General features: G+C 39.6%; 2 protein-coding genes across 2 annotated transcripts; both read left to right on the forward strand.

Annotated features, from left to right (window-relative positions):
* Positions 1-6,165: 6,165 nt before the first annotated feature.
* On the forward strand, positions 6,166-7,101 carry LOC110306097 (putative olfactory receptor 3A4). Its single transcript, XM_021178282.2, has one exon. It carries the CDS (start codon positions 6,166-6,168, stop codon positions 7,099-7,101), a length of 936 nt encoding a protein of 311 aa, XP_021033941.1.
* Positions 7,102-15,649: 8,548 nt separating this feature from the next.
* On the forward strand, positions 15,650-16,597 carry LOC110306084 (olfactory receptor 3A10). Its single transcript, XM_021178272.1, has one exon. It carries the CDS (start codon positions 15,650-15,652, stop codon positions 16,595-16,597), a length of 948 nt encoding a protein of 315 aa, XP_021033931.1.
* Positions 16,598-22,312: the final 5,715 nt, after the last annotated feature.

Here is a 22,312-nt window from a genome sequence, read left to right on the forward strand (position 1 = left end):
AATTGAGTCCATTGAAATTAAAAGATATTAAAGAAATGTAATTGTTGCTTCCTGTTATTTTTGCTTTTGGAGTTGAGATTTTGTTCTTGTGGCTATCTTCTTTTAGGTTTGTTGAAGAATTATTTTCTTGTTTTTTTTTTTTTTTTTTTTTTGGTGTCATTTCTCTCCTTGTGTTGGAGTTTTCCTTTTATTATCCTTTGAAGGGCTGGATTCATGGAAAGATATTGTGTGAATTTGGTTTTGTCGTGGAATACCTTGTTTTTCTCCATCTAAGGTAATTGCGTGTTTTGCTAGGTGTAGTAGCCTAGATTGGTTTTTGTTTTCTCTTAGGGTCTGTATGACATCTGCCCAGGATCTTCTGGCTTTCATAATCTCTGTGGAGAAGTCTGGTGTAATTCTGATAAGTCTGCCTTATATGTTACTTGAACTATTTCCCTTACTGCTTTTAATATTCTATCCTTATTTAGTCCATTTGTTGTTCTGATTATTATATGTGGGGAGGGATTTCTTTTCTCGTCCAGTCTATTTGGAGTTCTGTAGGCTTCTTGTATGTTCATGGGCATCTCTTTCCTTAAGTTAGGGAAGTTTCTTGTATAATTTTGTTGAAGATATTTACTGGCCCTTTAAGTTGAAAGTCTTCCTTCTCATCTATAACTATTATCCTTAGGTTTGGTCTTCTCATTGTGTCCTGGATTTCCTGGATGTTTTTGTTATGATCTTTTTGCATTTTTTATATTCTTTGATTGTTGTGTGCATGTTTCTATGGAATCTTCTGCGCCTGAGATTCTCTTTTCTATCTCTTGTATTTTGTTTGGTGATGCTTGCATCTATGGCTCCTGATTTCTTTCCTAGGTTTTTTATCTCCAGAGTTGTCTCCCTTTTTGATTTCTTTATTATTTCTACTTCTGTTTTTAGATACTGAATGGTTTTGTTCAATTCCTTCACCTCTTTGATTGTGTTTTCCTGTAATTCTTTAAGGGATTTTTGTGTTTCCTTTTTAAGGGCTTCTACCTGTTTACCTGTGTTCTTCTGTAATTTTTAAAAGGGATTCTTGTGATTCCTCTTTAAGGACTTCTACCTGTTTAGCTCTGTTCTTCTGTATTTCTTTAAGGGAGTTGTTAATGTCCTTTTTAAAATCCTCTGCCACCATCATGAGATATGATTTTAAATCCATTTCTTGCTTTTCCGTGTGTTGGGGTATTCAGGACTTGCTGTGTTGAGAGTATTGGGTTCTGATGATGCCAAGTAGTCCTGGTTTTTGTTGATAAGATTATTACATTGCCTTTCACCGTCTTGTAATTTCTGGTATTAGATATTCTAGCTGTCTCTGGCTGTAGCTTGCTCCTCCTGTGAGTCTGTAAGCCTGTGTCAGCACTCCTGGGAGACTAGTGCACAGATCTCTTAGGATTAGCTCCACCTCCTGGCTGAGGATGTAGGCTGGGAGTAGGACCCTATCCCAGAAGCTCTGTTGTTTCTGTGGCATACTCTACTGTGTGACCCAGCCTTAGGGAGACACTGGAGAGAAAATGGTGATCTCACCTAAGTCCTGGGGTCAGAGCACTCCCTGGAGGCAAGCTCTCCTCTGGCAGGGAAGGTGCACAGAGGACTGAGGAACAGCTCCACCTCCTGGCTGAGGATGAAGGCCCCTAGTAGGACCTTGTCTCAGGAGCTCTGTTGCTTCTGTGGCCCATACATTATCTCTTAAGTAAATTATAATCAAGCTACAATTTACAGATACAGAGAGTTTATGGAAAGAGGGGTGTTGTGTGAGCAAATATGGATCTCCATGAGATGGGGAAATAAAATGTACTCTGAGAGTGGACTGGAGTCAAATGTAAAACAGAAGTAGGAGGGAATGTGGTGGCAGGAGAAATGGAATTCTAGCTAGAGCAATTACAAAATGAAAGGATGTCATAGAGATACAAATTGGAAAGGGAGATGTCAAAAATATCACTATTTGCAGATGATAGAACAGTATACTTAAGTGACCCCATAAATTCCATCAGAGATCACCTAACCCTGACAAACAACATCAGGAATGTGGCTAGATATAAAATTAACTTAAACAAATTAGTAGTAGCCTTCCTCTATTCAAAGTATAAACAGGCTGAGAAAGAAATTAGGGCAATAAAACCCTTCACAATAGTCACAAATAATGTTAAATACCTTGGTGTGATTCTAATCAAGTGAAAAATCTATATGACAAGAACTTCAAGCCTCTGAAGAAAGAAATTGAAGAATACCTCAGAAGATGGAAAGATCTCCCGTGATCATGGATGCAGGATTAACATAGTGAAAATGTTCATCTTGCCAAAAGCAATTTACAGATTCAATGCAATCTCCAGCAAAATTCCAACTCTATTCTTTACAGAGATAGAATGAGCAATTCTCAATTTCACTTGGAACAACAAATAACCCAGGTTAGAGTAAACCATTCTTAACAATAAGACTTTCTGGGGAAATCACCATTCCTGACCTCAAGCTCTACCACATAGTGATAAAAACCACATGGTATTGATTCCCAGACAGGCAGGTAGATCAGTGGAATAGAATTGAAGACCCAGTATTAAACCCACATACCTATGGTCACCTGATCTTTGACAAAGGAGCCAAAACTATCCACTGGAAAAAAAGACGACATATTCAACAAATAGTGCTGGCTCAAGTGGCAGATGGCATGTAGAAGAATGCAGATTTGTCCCATTCTTATCTCCTTGTACAAAGCCCAAGTCCACATCGATCAAAGACTTCCACATAAACCAGAAACACAGAAGCTATTAGAAGAGAAAGTGGGAAAGATCCTCAAACACATCAGCACAGCAAAAATTTCCTGAATTAAACACTGACTCAGGTTCTAAAATCAACTATTGACAAATGGGATCTCATAAAATTAAAAAGCTTCTAAGGCAAAGAACACTGTCATCAAGACAAAACTGCAACCTACAGATTGGGAGAAGGTACTTTACTGATACTACATCCAATAGAAGACTAATAGCCTATATACAAAGAACTCCAAGAAGTTAGACTCCAAAGAATAACCCTATTATAAATGGGATACAGAGCTAAACAAATAATTCTCAATGGAGGAATCTTTTATGGCTGAGAAGCTCCAAAAGAATTGTTCAACATCCTTAGTCATCAGGGAAATGCAAATCAAACAACCCTGAAATTCTACTTCATACAAGTGATAATGGCTCAGATAAAAAACTCAGGTGACAGCAGATGCTGGCAAGGATGAGGGAAATGAAGAACTCTCCTCCATTGCTGGTAGGGCTGTATGCTGGTACAACCATTCTTTAAATCAGTCTGGCAGTTTCTCAGAAAATTAGACATAGTACTACCTGAGGACCCAGCAATAATACTCCTGGGCATATATGCAAAATGTGGTTCAACATAGGGACACAAGCTCCACTATGTTCATAGCAGCCTTATTTATAATAGCAAGAAGCTGGAAAGAACCCAGATGCCCCTCAATAGAAGAATGGATACAAAAAAATGTGGTACACTTACGCAACGGAGTACTACACAGCTATTAAAAACAGTGAATTCATGAAATTCTTAGGCAAATGGATGGATCTGGAGGATATCATCCTGAGTGAGGTAAACTAATCACAACACACATAACATGTACTCACTGATATGTGGATATTAGCCCAGAAGCTCGGAATACCCAAGATACAATTCACAAAACACATGAAACTCAAGAAGAAGGAAGACCAAAGTGTGGATACTTTGATCTTTCTTAGTACTTGGTACAAAATACCCATGGAAGGAGTTACAGAGAAAAAGTATGGAGCAGAAGCTGAAGGAACAACCATCCAGAGACTGCCCCACCTGGGGATCCATTCCATATACAACCACCAAACCCAGACAGTATTGTGGATGCCAACAAGTGCTTGCTGAGAGGAGCCTGATATAGTTGCCTCCTGAGAGGTTCTGCCAGTGTCTGGCAAATACAGAAGTGGATGCTCACAGCCATCCCTTGGACTAAGCACACAGTCCATAAAGAAGGAGCTGGAGAAAGGATCCAAAGTGTTGAAGGGGTTTGTAGCCCACAGGAGAAACTACAATTTGAACTAACCAGTATCCCCAGAGTTCCCAGGGACTAAACCATCAACCAAAGAGTACACATAGTGGGACTCATGGCTTCAGCTGCATATGTAGCAGAGGATGGCCTAGTCGGTCATCAATGGGAGGAGAGGCCCTTGGTCCTGTGAAGGCTTTATGCCCCAGTGTAGTGGAATGCCAGAGCCAGGGAAGCAGGAGTGGGTGGGTTGGTGAGCAGGGGGAGGAGAGGGCTAAGGGGGAGGGTTTTTTCCCAAGGAGAAATTAGGAAAGGAAATAACATTTGAAATATAATTCACGAAAATATCTAATAAAAAACAGACATTGGAAAAAAGTTCATGTGCAGATTTTTATGTTTTTATTGCTTTTAAGTTGTTATTGCCACAGAGAGGTGGTAAACCTAGCTCAGCCACAGGGACCTATCAGCTATTTGTTGGGAAAGAAAAGATCTCTAATTGGTCTTTAAGCAAGGAGTGTCCTTGATTAGCAGCATATGAGAAATATCTTTCAAGGCATATACAAAGTCATTGTTATGCCAAGAAGAGAAGTGGGTGGGCTCTAGTTGGTTCCTTAAAGGTCCTCCTCTAAGAACAGATGCTAACAGGAATTTCCAACCACCCTCACCCTCTGCTAACACCTCCTTAGCCTATGGCATCTTTAAGCTAGTTGAAAAGCTTTATTCATGAACAAGGTACAGTTAGGAACTGTGTTTGATGACGAAAGCAGTGCTCAGAAGTTAGTAAAAGTAGGGTGGTCCTGAAGCAGAAGATGCCTTCAAACTTATTTTGCTTTCATAGTACTGAGTGCCTGAATTTGGGACACATTCACATGACATCAGGATTGTGTGGTATCTAAACTGTACCCTAAATCTGTACTCTGTGCCCAACACTGTGTCTTTTTAAACTGTAAGACTCCTGAAAATATGGTGCAAATACACAATGGAGTACCATTTTTTTCATAAGGAAGGAAAATCTGTGATTTGTAGAAATGTGGATGAAATTGGAAGACATTGAATGAGATAAATACACTTTATCTCATATAGAAAAGTTAAAAATGTTCTTAAGGTTGAATAGTGATTATTAGAGATTGGAAAGTGTGTGTGTGTGTGTGTGTGTGTGTGTGTGTGTGTGTGTGTGTAGTATGACAGAATTTGATCAGTGCACACTGGGAATATCACATCAAGCCCCATTAATATGGTCAATCAATGCATGCTGTAAAGAGTTTCTGAGAGCCATAACAGTTGTAAAATGGTAGTAACAAGAGTGCTAGTTTATAAACTCACTTATAAATAAATGTGTGAACTTGACTACACTCTTAAACTCCTGAAGCACATAGACAGTCGAAAGCATTTTCAAAGCACTGGAGATTCTTGTGTCTTGGGAAAGCAGTTATTCATCCTGCCCTGGCTCCCCCTGGAATGTTTTAATTTCAGACTCCACCACAGGGAAAAAATGGGGGAAGAACAAACCCATTGGGAAGATGATGTCAGTGAAGTTGCTTGTCTCTTTGTTTCTCTGTCTTTAATAAACTCCCAACTGTGGAGAGTATTTGGCTTCCTCTCTGCCCAAGAAGTGCCTGCCCCCTTCACTGGGTGAGTGTCATTTCAGGAGCCCTCTTTGGTGTCTGGCAAGATATGGAACCAATCCTCCTAAGATACTAGGGGTTTCTGTAGTATGATATGTGGGTCGGGGAAGAGGACCGTGCTATCTCTTCTCTGGAAACTTCTCTTTCATGCTCCAGGATCTTTTGTACCTATGTTGGGTTAGGTCACCATCTGAAGACTGTGGTTTCTTTTCTAGAATTTTGACCTCAGGTAAATGTTTTTTCCCTCTAACTATCAATCATCACATTCCTTCCCTTTGCTATGTCAGTGTTTGTGTGTCTCTGAGTCTGATTGATGCCATTGCTTTGTATCAGTAACTGTTGGATACATCACACCTTTTCCTATTGTGTTTCAGCCTTTAACTTTTCCTCCCCTTGTGTTTTCTCCTACATCCTGAATGCACCTGGACATTGCAATACTTGATATTTGTTACCAAGATGTCACTGTCTGTGTATCACCTTTGAAGTTCATTCAATTGTCACTGGTGGAAGAGAGGCATGGATCTAGGAACCTTGGGAAACGATTCCTGTGTGAGCACATTTGTCCTACTGGGTCTCACAGAGACTCCAGTTTTGCGACCCATCCTCTTTGTCATCTTCCTTCTTGCTTATGTAGCTACGCTTGGTGGCAATTTCAGCATCCTGGCTGCTATCATTATAGAGCCCAAACTCCACACTCCCATGTATTTCTTCTTGGGGAACTTGTCTATGCTGGATGTTGGATGCATTAGTGTCACTGTTCCTGCCATGTTGAAACATTTTCTATCCAATGACAGACACATTCCCTATGGGGCCTGCCTCTCACAGCTCTTCTTCTTCCATCTCCTGGCTGGGGCAGACTGCTTCCTTCTGACTGTCATGGCCTATGATCGTTATCTGGCTATCTGCCACCCCCTCACCTACAACACCCATATGAGTTGGAGGATTCAGAAGGCCTCAGTGTGCCTGTCATGTGTGTTTTCCTTTAGCAATGCACTGACCCAAACTGTTGCCTTATCTACTCTTAAATTCTGTGGTCCAAACACAATCAACCACTTCTACTGTGACCTCCCTCAGCTCTTTCAGCTTTCCTGTTCCAGCATCCAACTCAATGAGCAGCTGCTCTTTGTAGCAGCAGCCTTCATGGGTGTGGTCCCCTTGGTCCTCATCACTGTGTCATATGGCCATGTGGCAGCTGCAGTTCTTCGTATCCGGTCTGCTGAGGGCAGGAAGAAAGCCTTCTCTACATGCAGCTCTCACCTCACTGTGGTAGGCATCTTCTATGGGACAGGGGTCTTCAGCTACATGCGTCTGGGGTCAGTGGAATCTTCAGACAAGGACAAAGGCATTGGCATCCTCAACACTGTCATCAGTCCCATGCTGAACCCACTTATCTACAGCCTTAGAAATCCTGATGTGCAGGGTGCCCTACGGAAGGTGCTCACAGGGAGGTAGCCCACTAATGACACTCTTTTCTTTTGGCCTTAACCAATGTCAGAGCTCCTCTCATTGCTTCTAAGTGATATTGAGATTAACAGAAGTGAAGTGTGTGTATGACAAAATGGGGTACATCCTTGGTTAGGAAGGGGAGTTCCCTAAAACTATCACTTGCATCATCACCTCCACATACAAGGTACTAAGTGACTAGTGTCACTACTTCCATTATTCTCCTAATCATATAAGGTGGGTGCAGCTGACATATTGTAGATCAGAAACCTTAACTTCAGAGAGGTTGAGTAACTTCCTCAAAGCCACAGGGCTAGTGAGTGTCCGAGCAAGGATTTTATCCTGGAGGCAAGCTACACATGTAACTATTGCTTCTTAGTGGTAATAGATTATTGCAAGGAGGAGGGACACCCTAAAGTAAAGAGGTGTTAATAAATAGAAAATAATAAAGAGTAAGAAAAGAAATGTCAGTGTGATAAAAACTATATCCACAATTAAAACTGAATTAAGAGATTTTTATTTCTTTGCTGAATCTGATTTGTCCAAAGAAGCTGTTGCAGATTGAGGGTTTTCAAGATATCAATTTATGAGATAAACAAATAAAAAGACAACAGATCTTAAAACATAATTCATGAAGAACAGGCATTGTTTAGAAAAATCATAGAAATAAGGCAGAATGTTTCCCCATTAGACCACCTACAGCAAAGGACAAATGATTGTGGAAGGATGCTCACTGAATGATCCAAAGACTCAGGCTGTTTGAGCCTATATGGATTTATCAATAGGCTTTTAATTAGAAAGAGGTTTGTCACATTTTATCTAAATAAAAGTCTATTAATTAGAAAATCTCATGAACTGAAAAGAAAGTTTTGGTACCTATCCTTGAACAGGAAACTGACTGCTCCCTTCATGTCACCTTAAGGAGGAAGCTGCCTCAACTGAAAGCTTTAGACAGCTGCTTCTACAACACAACAAAGTGTGTGCCAATTAAAAAGTTAGAGGTGCTAGGGAGATAGCTCAGAGGATAAATCGCTTTCCATATAAGTGTGAGAACTGAAGTTCAGATCCTCAGCACCCACGGGTATAGTAATAGATATTGTAGCCATCTGTAATCCAAGCTCTCAGAAGGCAAAGGCATGGTGGTATCCTTAGAGCAAGCTCAGACAGGATTATAGTTTAGTGGGGGACTCCACCTAAGCAAGAAAATAGAAAGTGATTGACGAAGACAGCAAATGTCAGCTTTGAACCACCATATGCAGGTGCATACACATATATACCCACACACATGTAAGCATGCATTCATATACATACACACTCACACAAATATATGAGAAATAAAAAAAATACAGAAAATATAATAGAGGGCACCATTAGGCTCACTATTTACAGATAATCAAATGGACAGTTAATATATAATTATTAAAAATGCTTTTGTCCATGATACACATTTGTAAAGAACAGAATTGTTTAATGCCTAAAATTCTATAATTTTGCCAACATAGGTGAACTCAATAATATGGGTGACTCTCTCTCCATGATATTAAATGTAGATAATTGCCATCCTTTTTGTGGCTGCATAGTATTTCTTTCAGTAGATGAGGTGAAATGAATGTATTTATGTACTATTAGGAGATTACATTGAATATGATTGTTCTAATAATCTGGGCTGCATGGTATGCAGGGTAGCTTCCTGTGTGTTCATATGTGCACTCTCTTCCAATTGCTAAATAGAAAAGCCTATCATGAGGATTCCTGGGTCAAAGGATATGAACTCTAAGAAGACGGAAACCCAGGAAGCCAGGCCCTGGGTCAAAGTGTATGAACTTTAGAATACTTAAAAACATTTGCTAGAGACAGAAACTGTTTGATTATGTCTTTTCCTGCAAGATCCCAGTACTTTTGGATTGCTTCCTGAATATGGGTCTCCCTACACATTCCTGGTTGGCCAGGACTTTCTATGTATCTCAGACTGCTGCAAACTTGTGCTGATTTCCCTGCCTTTGCCTCCAGAGTGCTGAGATTACAGGAGTGCAGTATACTTAACATTCTTTGGATTTTATATATAAGACTCCAAGGACTCCTCCCACTTAAATGTTAGTTTTTTAAAAAATCCTGAATGTGGTAAGAGATTAAAGTGAACTCAGAGCTATGAAACCATCTTAAATTATTCTGTGATTTGAATGCTTTGTTTCCCTCAGACTCAGGATTGCGATCTTTGATCTCCACATGGTGGTGCTATTTGGGAACTTTTGAAGTGGGGCCTAGTTTGAAGGTGTAGATCATTTACACTGCATCCTTGAGGTAATATCATCCCTGACTTGTTCCCATTTTACTGTCTCTACTTCCTGTCCACCAAGATATAAACTGCTCCTGGCCTTCCCCGCCATGATGGACTGAAGACCTCTAAAATTGTAAGCTAGAATAAATCTTTCCTCCATCCAAAAACAAACAAAAACACCCAACAAAAACTTTGGCTAGACTGACACTCAGAAATGATTGAACAAGCTGGTATTGCTAATTATTGGTTATTTCTATTTGTTTAAATGCCAAATATTATAACCCATTTCTACATTAATTGAAATTAATCATTAGTAAAATTGAATGTTATATTTTAAGAATAGTAGTAGAAATATTTTATATGAAAATATATAAGATGCTCATCTTTATTTTTATGAACTTGGCAATGCTTGAACCTTCTTAATGGGGCTATTGAGTCTCATGTTAATGGAAAATGGGCACTTGTCATTCCAATGAAGTCAACTATGTCTCAGGTAGCATGTGCTCTTTAAGAGTTCTTGTGGGAAGGAGGTAGACACACAGGGAAGATCCAGGGAAAGGAAGTCTGAAAGTGAAGATCACAGATGAGTACAGCTCTCTAGAGAAGTTTTGAAAAAGGCCACAGACAGCACAAAGGAGTTTAAAACTATTATTATTATTATTATTATTTTCTGTTCCCATCTGCACATACAGAAAACCAGAGGAAAGCCTTATGGAGTTAATTTTTTCCTTTCAGCTTTATTTGGGTCCCAGTGACCAAACTCAAGATACCAGGCTTGTATAATAAAGGCATTTATACCCATTGAGTCATCTTGCTGGCTCTATTCATCTTATTCTTGCTTGTTTTGAAACAGGGTATCACCATGTAGCCCTGGCTGGACAGAAATATTGTGAAGAGGACTTTTAATAGTTTTACTGAAGATAAGAGGACTGCTTGCCAGAGTGCTACTGGACAAACACCAGCAGTAGTTGATTGCAGTTAAGTGCTTAAGAATGAAATGATTTCCCGCAGACTAAGAACAAGACCATGAAAATGCAACAGTAGTAAGAGAGATGCTTGATTTCCTATATATAGATATATGTGTGCTGATTAACAAAAGCAGCCACTGAAGTGTTTACTAAGGGGAATAGAGTTAGTGCAACATGTGAGCACTGGCTCTCATCCCTGTTACTACTCTGTCATTTCCCTTTTCAACAGGTGATCTTGCTAAAACGCTGATTGACTGGGTTGTTTAAAATGTCTACTTACTGTTCCTGCCCTACAGAAACCCATAAAGAAAATTATAATGAAATGCTTTAAATGCAACAATAGTATTTATATGTTCATTATAAAACCTAGGGATTAAACACTCAATGAATCTAAGGAAAATTTAAGCACTGGAAGCCAGGACTATATGGCAATAGTAAATGTAAGGTTTAAATCTATCTATCTATCTATCTATCTATCTATCTATCTATCTATCTATTTCATCTATTTCCTATCATTTATCAATGTATATTTATCTATCATATACCTACTCGCATCTGCACATATATCTATTTATCTGTTCACTTCATTTATTCATCCAGCTGACTAGTGCTTACTAGTGTCCCAGATGTTCAGCACTATTCTATGTAAAGAATACAGAAATAAAACAGTAATTAGAGGCATATACTTCTCCCTTGGAGACTAGTATGGAAACTGCACACTCAGTGGAGTAACCATACACAAATACTACTGGATATAGTAGCAACAATTCCAAGCATGAAAGTATTAGTTGAAAGCATTAGTTGTTGTGAAGGATAGTTTCTTTAACGAAGTGTGAAAGCTACATTTATCTGTGGGTAAGGATAAGATTTAGAATGCAGTTAGGAGCCACTCTGGATTGGTAAAGCGGCAGGCAATAGGTTCTCCTCTAAGACTGATGACTTCATTAGCTTTGGGTAATTGGGTAGGTCTCAAGTACTAGGAAAGATTTCCTTTCTGTTGACCAGGCTTTAGATAGCTGTGGGTTACTGCCAAGATATGAATACCAGTATTGCATCATTAGGGACATCTTACCATCCTTATCATTATTGTGGTTCATAGGAATTTTGGTTATGTAAAACCATTGGTTCTCTCCTTCCCTTGGAATCTTCTGGTGCTGTGAAAGATTTGTTTTTGTTTTCTTTTTGTTTTATTTGTGGGAATTCAAAATTACATCACAAATTTGTACGACAAACTGGAGGTGTGTGTGTGTGTGTGTGTGTGTGTGTGTGTGTGTGAGTGTGTGCTGGGCATTCATGTACACATGTGTGCTCACGTGTGTGAGTGCATATGTGGATATCAGAAGTTAATGGTTAATGTCAGGTGTCTTTCTTGACTGTCCTATATTTTATTGAGGCAGGATCTCTCACTGAAACTGGAACTCCATGATTTGGCTAGTATAGCTAGCCAGTGTGCTGTGGGAATCCTGTCTCAGCCTCCTGAACACTGACATTCGGGCATGCTACCATATCATTTTAGCTTTTATTGGGATGCTGAGGATTCAAATTCAGGTTCTTATGCTTGCACAGTAAGTGCTTTATCTATGGAGTCATCTTTTAAGCCTTGACAGTTAATCATATTAAATAATACATTTATGCCTGGACTCCAGTAATTACAGTTGAAGGTATTTTCCAGGGAGGATTGAAGACATATATCAACATAAAGAATTGCAAACACATATTTACTAGAGCTGATTTGTAATGACTAAGATCTAGAAATAACCCAAATGTTCATCAATGGTAAAGAACCATACATTACATAAATAGGTAAAAAGATAAACAAATTACTATATCTATATAATAGAATAGCTTTTCAGTGAAGAAAAATTTTTAGCACACTAGTATCTTTATCCATATTTGTTTTCTGCTTTTCATGTACCATGGTCTGAAAAAACTACACAAAACGTTACAGAAGGAACCAACACTTAAGTTTTAAATAACTTTTCTTGTAGCATATTGCAGTAACTATTTTATTTTATTGTTAGTTATGATGGTTAATCTCATTTATGAATTGAACTATTTCATAGATGTATATGGGGAATTCATGCTGTATTTATATATGTTTGGACTACACACAGTGGCAGATAACACTTTATCTATATATGTTTAATATATATATATATGTATATATATATATATATATTTGGACTACACACAGTGGCTTTTAAAATATTTTCCTCATAAATAAGGTGGACAACTGTACAGCCATCTCCCACAAATATCAAAAGTATTATACTTATTGAAATCATTAATTTATTAAAAGAACCTGAATAGGGTCTGGAAAAAAGATTCAGTGACTAAAGAGTCTGCCACACAAACATGATGATTTGAGATCAAATCCTCAAGAAACCACCTAAGTGCTACTGAGTCCAGTAGTACTTGTCTGTAATCCCAGTGCTCCCATAACAAGAAGGGAGTCAGAGACAGGAGAATGTTTGGAAGTTCATGGGCCAGCTAGCATAGTGTATGCAGCTGTAAACAAGAGGACTTGACTTAAATGAGATAAAAGGCAAGGACTGACACTTGAAGTCATCCTCAGATCTCCATGTGTGTACTGGAGAATACCTGTACACACACACCGAGAGAGAGAGAGAGAGAGAGAGAGAGAGAGAGAGAGAGAGAGAGAGAGAGAGAGAGAGAGAGAGAGAGAGAGAGAGAGAGAGAGAGATTTAAGCCATAGTAAAAGGCAAAACTCTAGGGACAGAAGCCAGATAAGACATTGCTGAGGGCTGTAGTATGTGGAGAGTGTTAATTACAAGGCATCACTTGTGAGCCATAAGGAATCACTGATGCATCCTCCATATTGGGGAAGTGCTAGATCCATTACTGCACATTCTTGCAAACTCATAAACTGTCTGATTAAGCTTACATAAAACACAAGCCAACTTCCCAGAATTATATCTGAAATATGTGAAAATTAAATGAGATCATTGCTGGGTCTCAGTGATCATCTGAAATCCAGGCTGAGCTCCAACCATGGATCTACTTGGACTCAGCAGGCTATCAAAGCATTACGATCATACTCTCCTGTCTCCAATATGTTGATGATGGTGTCATGAATAGAATACTTGTTTAGGTGGTGGAGAGAAACCCTTGTGGACTGAGGTTGTTCTCCTCTGACTCCTTTGAAATTCTTGGGGAATTATATTACTCTTATTTGGGTGCTGATTAGCTCCCAAATGAAGAGAACACCAAGGCATACTCTCAGCTTTTTATAAGCTTTCTGAATACTGACAACCTTGGGTCAACTTAGTAGTTACTCAATTCTCTGTAAGAACCAGAAGCACACCAGGTGCTACAGCGAGGTTAAGTGCCTTACAGTCCTCCATACCACTCCAACAATCTGTTTTCTTTACTTGTCAAATAAGGACATGTGAGAGAACATCCATGAACTTCAGATAGTCTTTTTGTTTGTTTGTTTTTTTTACTATCTATGTGTAGGAAAAGTCTCAGATGATGATAAATTAGAAGTGGCAGTGATGATGAGCCTTTCCTCTCTGAGTAATTGGGAGGGAAAGGAAAATTCATACATATATACATATGTATCTGTATGTATGGCAGGGGCCTGGAGAGTCAATAGGAGCTGGGGGAAAAAGAGTAAAGTGTCTATTCAGAACAAAATCTGTTATGTGTGATCTTGTAAGTTTTTTGAGCTTCACTTTTCTGAAAGATAGCCAATGGATTTTTGTAGAAAAGGGCATAATGATGGTGATGGGATTGGTGTAGGTGCAGGAGTGCCACACTGTCCTATGATGACCCATTACCCTAATAAAGATAAACTCTTTATCTGGAGTTGTGACCTTTGCAACTGTGCTACTGGTCAAGCGCGGAATGATCAGGCTAACTGCCTATGATGCCATAGGAGGGAAAACTCAACTGAAGACTGGGCTGTGTAAGGAGAATTTCCTTGAAGGCATAGAGCAACAGCTAAGGATTGAGTCCCAAGGGATGTTTTTTAAACTGTGGAGGGGGCACTTTTGACAGAAAAAGTAGAAGTTAAGTTACAGGGAGAGATTGGCCCAGCATAGGCAAGGGTCCAGAAGCAGAGTCAAAGAAAATTCTCCAGAACTACTTTCTATAATCACAATAAAAGGGCCTTTGATTTCTTGTTTCTGTCCATCCACTGTGAACTTATTGTCATATGAGGTGAGTGGAATCCAGTGAAATATCCCCCAGAATTTCAATTCCCCATTTGCCTTTGAAAAGCTCCTGCTCTTCCTTCACGCAGGTGCGCAGTAATCATGTGTCCTTGTAATACTTAGTATCAACTCAATTTTTTTAGTTGCTCTGCAAAGGGATCATCTTTTCACCTGTGTTTCACAAATCACACCCAATCTGTTAATTCCACCACAAAACACTCCTTAATATTTGACCAATAATTATTAATGAAGATAAATGGATGGGACCCTGACTTTTTAGAATAGTTATTTGGATGCTAATACTGATAGTTTTAGAATGTCATACCTCTTTTTATTATACACAGTGTCACCCCAAAAGGCCTAGTAGAACACATGTCAAAGTAATACAATGTAAATATTTTGGGATTGCTGCTAGACAGTCCTTAGTTTGTGCTAGCTCTTGGGAACATTAGGACCTAAGAGTGTTTATAAAATCTTTGTAAGCATCAGTATCCTCATTATATAGAGGCACAGTAGTTACTTCATTGAATTTAATGAAATTAAATAAAAACAGCTATATACACTACATCTAAATGTTAATATTCTTTAAAAAATGTCAACCGCAGCTCCAGTCTTCCACCTCCATGTATTTCTGTACTTTGGCTCATTTCTTGCTCTTCTCCGTTATCAATCTCTTTATGCCTTTTTGAGTTCATGAAAACTTTTTTATTACTCTTTTATCTTATGTTGCTATTAACCGTATGGTGTACTTTGTAGAACCTCATGTACTTACCAGCCAGTGAGAGTTGCTAGTCAGTTTCTATAAACTGATACAAATGTAAAATGTATGGTAGTATTGAAATACTTGCACACCATGTTGGTAAATAGCCACTCAATCAACCCCTTTCCCAGTATTTTCTGGTTTTCTCTCTGGACCAGTAGCTAAAAGGTTGATTATTTGGTCAGTAGGACTCTTTAGAAAACTGCAGGATACCTGCAAAGTAGGGAGGTATTGACTTTAATAGGCAGGTGGTGTTCTGCACATACCATACCAGCACCATGTAGATGCTGATTGCATGTTCACACATGCCTCTTTCTTTCCCTATTTGTAAGATCTATCTCTTCCTCTTTTGCCCTCCAGCTCATAGCAGTGGCCTATGGAGCCAGGTGCCTGGGGAAACAGGACAGCTGTCACGGAATTCATCCTTCTTGGCTTAACAGGAAATGTAAGACTGCAACCTATCCTTTTTGTTGTCTTCTTCTTTGCCTATATTGTCACAATTGGGGGTAACCTCAGCATTTTGGCCGCCATCTTTGTGGAACCCAAGCTCCACACTCCTATGTACTACTTCTTGGGGAATCTATCTCTGTTGGACATCGGATGCATCAGTGTCACTGTTCCTCCAATGCTGGTGTGTCTCCTGGCTCATGAGTGCAGAGTTCCCTATGGTGCCTGCATTTCACAGCTCTTTTTTTTCCACCTTCTGGCAGGTGTGGACTGTCATCTCTTGACAGCCATGGCTTATGACCGATACCTGGCCATCTGTCAGCCCCTCACCTACAGCACCCGCATGAGCCGTGAAGTGCAGGGCACACTGGTGAACATTTGCTGTACTGTCTCCTTCATTAATGCTCTGACTCACACAGTGGCAGTGTCTGTGCTGGACTTCTGTGGCCCTAATGTGGTCAACCACTTCTACTGTGACCTTCCACCTCTTTTCCAGCTCTCCTGCTCCAGCATCTACCTCAATGGGCAGCTGCTTTTTGTGGGAGCCACTTTCATGGGAGTAGTCCCCATGATATTTATCTCAGTGTCCTATGCCCATGTTGCAGCTGCAGTACTACGGATCCACTCCACAGAGGGGAGGAAGAAGGCATTTTCCACATGTGGCTCCCACCTTACTGTGGTCTGTATCTTTTATGGAACTGGCTTCTTCAGTTACATGCGTCTGGGTTCTGTCTCGGCCTCAGACAAGGACAAGGGCATTGGAATCCTCAATACTATCCTCAGCCCTATGTTAAACCAACTCATCTACAGCCTCCGGAACCCAGATGTACAGGGTGCCCTGAAGAGGATGCTGACAGGAAAGAGGCATCCAGTGTGAGAAGACAGGACAAGGCTATTAAAATGTCCTGCCATCCTTACATATGTCCTTGGCATTCTCATACTGGAAGCTCAAGTGCACAGTTGGAGGAATTCTTCAGAAGTGTGTCTAAGGATGGAAATAAATTAGATAGTATTGGTTGGAGGAGATTATAGCTTGGAGTGGCAGAATGTTAGATAAAGACCATGTAAGTTATTGATAGAAACTATATTAAATACAGATGGAAGAAAATTAAAGCATGAATCATGAACAGGAGATGAGCTTTTTGTGTATTTTTACTGCTTAAATGACTTTTACTTTAGATGGTAATAAATAAAAATTGTTCAGCCTCCTTTATATATAAAATCTATGTTTGTACTAATGTGTTTTTAATTTTTTATTTTTAAATTTATTTTATTTACTTTTATTGGATACTTTATGTATTTACATTTCAAATGTTATCTCCTTTCCTGGTTTTCCTCCAGAAATTCTGTATCATATCCTTCCTCCACCTGTTTCTATGAGGGTGATCCCCCTCCCACCCACCCACTTCCAACTTACAGTCCTGGCATTCCCCTACACTGGGGAATCAAGCCCTCACAGGACCAAGGAAGGATCAATCTCCTCCTATTGATGCCAGACAATGCCATCCTCTGCTACATATGCAGCTGGAGCCATGGGTCCCTCCATGTGTACTTTTTGGTTGGTGGTTTAGTCCCTGAGATCTCTGGCAGCTGTGGTTAGTTGATATTGTTGTTCTTCCTATGGAGTTGCAAACCCCTTCAGCTCCTTATGTCCTTTCTCTAACTCTTCCATTGGGGTCCCCATGCTCAGTCTAATGGTTGGCTGTGAGCATCCACCTCTGTATTTGTCAGGCACTGGTAGAGCCTCTCAGGAGACAGCTATGTCAGGCTCCTCTCAGCAAGCACCTCTTGGCATCTGCAATAGTGTCTACATTTGGTGTCTGTATATGGGATGGATCCCCAGGTGGGGTAGTCTCTGGATGGCCTTTCCTTCAGTCTTTGTTCCACACTTTGTCCCCATATTTCCTTTAGACAGGAGCAATTCTGGGTTAAAAATTTGGAAATGAGTGTGTGGCCCCATACCCCAACCAGGGGCCTTGCCTAACCTCTGGATATGGTCTCTACAGGGTCTCCCTCACCTTTGTTGGACAGTTCAGCTAATCTCATCCCTGTTGGGTCCTGGGAACCTCTTGATTTCCTGGCATCTGGGACTTGCTGGTGTTTACCCCCCATTCCCCATCTCCTATTGCTACACATCTCTGTTCAAATTCTTGACCTATGTATATCATCTCCATCTCTTCCCATACCTGATACTGCCCCTAAGTCAAGGGTGATTGATATCTGAGAACCAGTCTGACAATCATGCCATCACATTCTTCAGAGATACATTATTGGAACCTTTCTTTCCCAACCACACTCACTTTCTAACTAACTAATGAGTGAGACCAATACACTGGACAGTGTGTGGGAATGTGCATAAGCTCATGTACGTTCTCACAACCCCTCCATCAAAGAATGACACATTTCCATCCTATGAGAAGCAGCATTAAGAATTAGTAGTATTGATTTTAATTGCTGAGTAGTACTCCATTGTGTAAATGTATCACATTTTCTGTATCCATTCTTCTGTTGAGGGACATCTGGGTTCTTTCAAGCTTCTGGCTATTATAAATATGGCTGCTATGAACATAGTGGAACATGTGTCCTTATTACCAGTTGGAACTTCTTCTGGGTATATGCCCAGGAGAGGTATTGCTGGATCTTCCAGTAGTACTATGTCCAATTTTGTGAGGAACCACCAGACTGATTTCCAGAGTAGTTGTACCAGCTTGCAATCCCACCAACAATGGAGGAGTGTTCCTCTTTCTCCACATCCTCGCTAACATCTGTTGTCACCTAAAATTTTGATCTTAGCCATTCTGATTGGTGTGAAGTGGAATCTCAGGGTTGTTTTGATTTGCATTTCCCTGATGATTAAGGATGTTGAACTATGCCAGTGCCTGGCAAATACAGAAGTGGATGCTCACAGTCATCTATTGGATGGAACACAGAGCCCCTAAAGAAGGAACTAGAGAAAGTTCCCAAGGAACTAAAGGGGTTGGCAACCCTATAGGAGGATCAACAATATGAACTAACCAGTACCCCATAGAACTGTGTCTTTACTTGCATATGTAGCAGAGGATGTCCTAGTTGGACATCAATGGGAGGAGAGGCCCTTGGTCTTGGGAAGATCATATACCCCAGTACAGGGGAATGCCTGGGCCAGGAAGCTGAAGTGGGTGGGTTGGGGAGCAGGGAGGGGGGAGGATATAGGAAACTTTTGGGATAGCATTTGAAATGTAAATGAAGAAAATATATAATAAAAGAATGAAAAAAAAGAATTAGAAGCATTGCTGGGCAGTGATGGTGCAGGTCTTTAATCCCAGCACTTGGGAAGCAGAGGTAGGCGGATTTCTGAGTTCCAGGCCAGTCTGGTCTACAAAGTGAGTTCCAGGACAGCCAGGGCTATACAGAGAAACCCTGTCTTGAAAAAAATAACCAAAAAACCAAAAAACAAACAAACAAAAAAAGAATTAGTAGTATTTATTTTTAATGAAGAAAGGCAATCTGAGGATATTTCCCAATATAATTGTATCCACCACACTCTCCAAGCCAATTATCTAATGGGTTCTGAACTTGGCTTCAATCCTTTGCAACCACACTGAAGAATATTTTTATTAAGTCTTTGAGAATTTCATACAATGTATTTTGGTCATATTCACCCCATGTCCCAACTCTTCCCATATTTACCATCTCTTTCCTAACCTCCATATCCACCCAAATTTGAGTGTTCTTGTTTTATTATCTCCTCATCAAGTCCAATTTGTGTTGCTGAGCCAGAATTGGGTTGGCCCTGGAGTATGCTGGATCTACCAAGTCAGTCCCTCCATTGATAAAACAGAGATGACACTGTCTCTTTCAGAAACTATTAACCCCACCTCCACATCCAGGCTGAGATTTTGTACAACATGAAATTATGCAGGTCTTGTCCATGCTGCCACAATTACTGTCAGTTCATATGTGCAGATGTCCTACTGTGTATGGAAAACTGCCCACTGGTGCATTAGTATCACAAAAGTTGTGAGAGTAGCCAACCACTTTCCAATTGAATCTAACACAGGCTGTATAAGTTGGAACACATTCCTAGTATGAAGTAGGTCAAGAACCTGGTTAGATAGGTCATAGAACCTAGGAAAGAACTCTTTTATATTATCTTTCTGCTAAATGGACATAGTGCTAGAAGGTAGAGAGACGGCTTAATGGATAAGAAGAACACTTGCTGTTCTGCAGAGGATTCAGGTTCTATTCCCAGAATAATGGTCAATAACTGTCTATAATTCCAGCTCCAGAGGACCTGAAACCCTCTTCTGGCCTCCATGGGCACTGTATGCATGTGGCACACAAACATACATGTAGGTAGTACACCCCTACACATATAAACGAACAAATCTTTAAATAAACATAGTATTAAGTGACTTCTAATGATTTAATTCTATAACCATATCTGTCCTCACAGACTGTCTTGTGCTGTCTCATTAGGGTTTTTGCAAGAGCTCCTGAGACCTGTGCTATCTAACACCGGTTCACTTCTGTTGCTCACTGTTGGAGAGAGCGAAAAAGGCCATAATAAGTACAGAAAAATTTAACATGTCATCCTGTTGTGGTATATTCCCCATCTTATTCTCCAAAGGCTATTTGATTTCTTTCAAATGATTTCTCTCATTTAAAATCTAGATCTTTGTATGATATGCAAGATCTCCTTTCTTCAATGCCACTCCACCCATCTTCATCTCTCAACCACCATTTCCCAGAAATGACTCTTTTGATCCCTTTGCTTCTAGGATGACTCATATAGAAAGATACCATGTTAATAATTTTTTTATTTATTGCAGACATTTTTGTTCTCTCCAAGAAAATGATATGGTTCTGAAGGTTAGAATCTAAATCTTACATCACAGTGTGTCCTCAAAACATCCAGAAGAATGCTGGGAGATAATTGAAATTCATACAGTTTTCAGGTTAACTGACATTGGGAAGAAGTATGACTTATGAAAAGAAATTTTTTTTTTAACCTAGGATGTTTGTGAAGCTAAACCAACAAGATGTTTTCAAAGTACCTTAATGGGCTGAATATCAGGGAAAAATAAAGTCATAAAGGGATTAAAATTTTTATTTATTTATTTATTTATTTATTTATTTATTTATTTATTTATTTATTGGTATGTGCATGTGTCCACATGTGCCATGAGTCATGTGTGGAGTTAGAAGATAAGCTGTGAAAGTTGGTTCTCTCCTTCTACCGTGTGAGTTCCATGGATAGAACTCAGGTCTCCAGGTTGGAGGAAAGTTGATTTTACCAACCGAGCCATTTTTTAAAAAATTGTTTATAAAATTTCATACATGTATCTGTGTTTACATTCCTTTCTCCCTTTCCTCCATCCAGTCCCTTCTGTGTTATTCCCTTTCTCTGCTCCCTCTCAATTTTATGACTTATATTTCTTTAACTATTATTGTTACACACATAAACATATATGAGCTAATTAATAAGTACAACTTTCTGAATCTATTTAGTGTTGCTTATATGCATATTTTTAGTGTTGACCAGTTGGCAGTCTCTCAGCAGGCATTAATTGCCTGAAGCTCCTCATTTAGGTTTGGGGCCTTGTGAGATTTCTTCTATCTGTGTTGGTATGCCAACTGGTGATGTCAGTATGCAGATCTTGTTTAGGTGAAAACTCACAGGTATAGCTTTCCTGTTATAGAGAAGACATAATTTCACAGCAGCTGTGTTCCAACTAGGCCAACTTGGAGGTCCTGAAAGTGACTTTCTTAGAAAGAAAATGTCTTCTGAAGCAATAAAAGCAACTATTGTATTAGGCATAATAAGGACAAGATCCTTGACTTTGGGCATAGATAAGTTTAAAAAATATTTTAATGTATTATTTGAGAATTTTCATACATGTATACATATATTTTGAATATATCCACTTATGGCTCCCCACTCTTCCTTCTGCCCCATTTCACATTTAATGATATCCAATAACCCTTTTAACTTCTATCATATTCTATCATTCTACACAGACACACATGCACACACACACACACACACACACACACACACGCACACACACACACTCCTAATTAAATTAGTTCTTCCTGTATGTTCATAGGTACATAGGACCATATCTTGGAAGATGGGCAATCTACTAGGGATCACAGACCTGAAGAAACTTCAGGCAAGCCTCAACTACTTCAGATAGGGATGGAACTTCATAAGCCCCTCTGTAACTCATGCTGGAATGTTGAATCTCTTCTCTTTATGCAGATCTTGTGTAGGCAGCCAGAGCTGCTGTGAGTTCAGAGTATGGTAAACTTGTAATACCCAGTAGATACTATTTTTCAGTAGTCTTCCCCAGCATTAGGCTCTTACAATCTTTCCACTTCTTCTGAATTCTCCACTAATCTATGAGTTTAAATATCAGTGTTGAGAAGGCAGTTTGATACCAAGTAACAAAATATTAATAGCAGGTTTTCCCCAACCACGAGTTTTTTGCTAGATCTATAGTACCAGATATAAATTTCAATCTATCAAATAGGCCTGGAATAACCATCTAGAGACTGCCATATCCAGGGATCCATCCCATAATCAGCCTCCAAACACTGACACCATTGC

This window comes from Mus caroli, unplaced genomic scaffold (assembly GCF_978045245.1).
Source record: "Mus caroli unplaced genomic scaffold, Mus_caroli_1 scaffold_13, whole genome shotgun sequence".
NCBI lineage: Eukaryota > Metazoa > Chordata > Mammalia > Rodentia > Muridae > Mus > Mus caroli.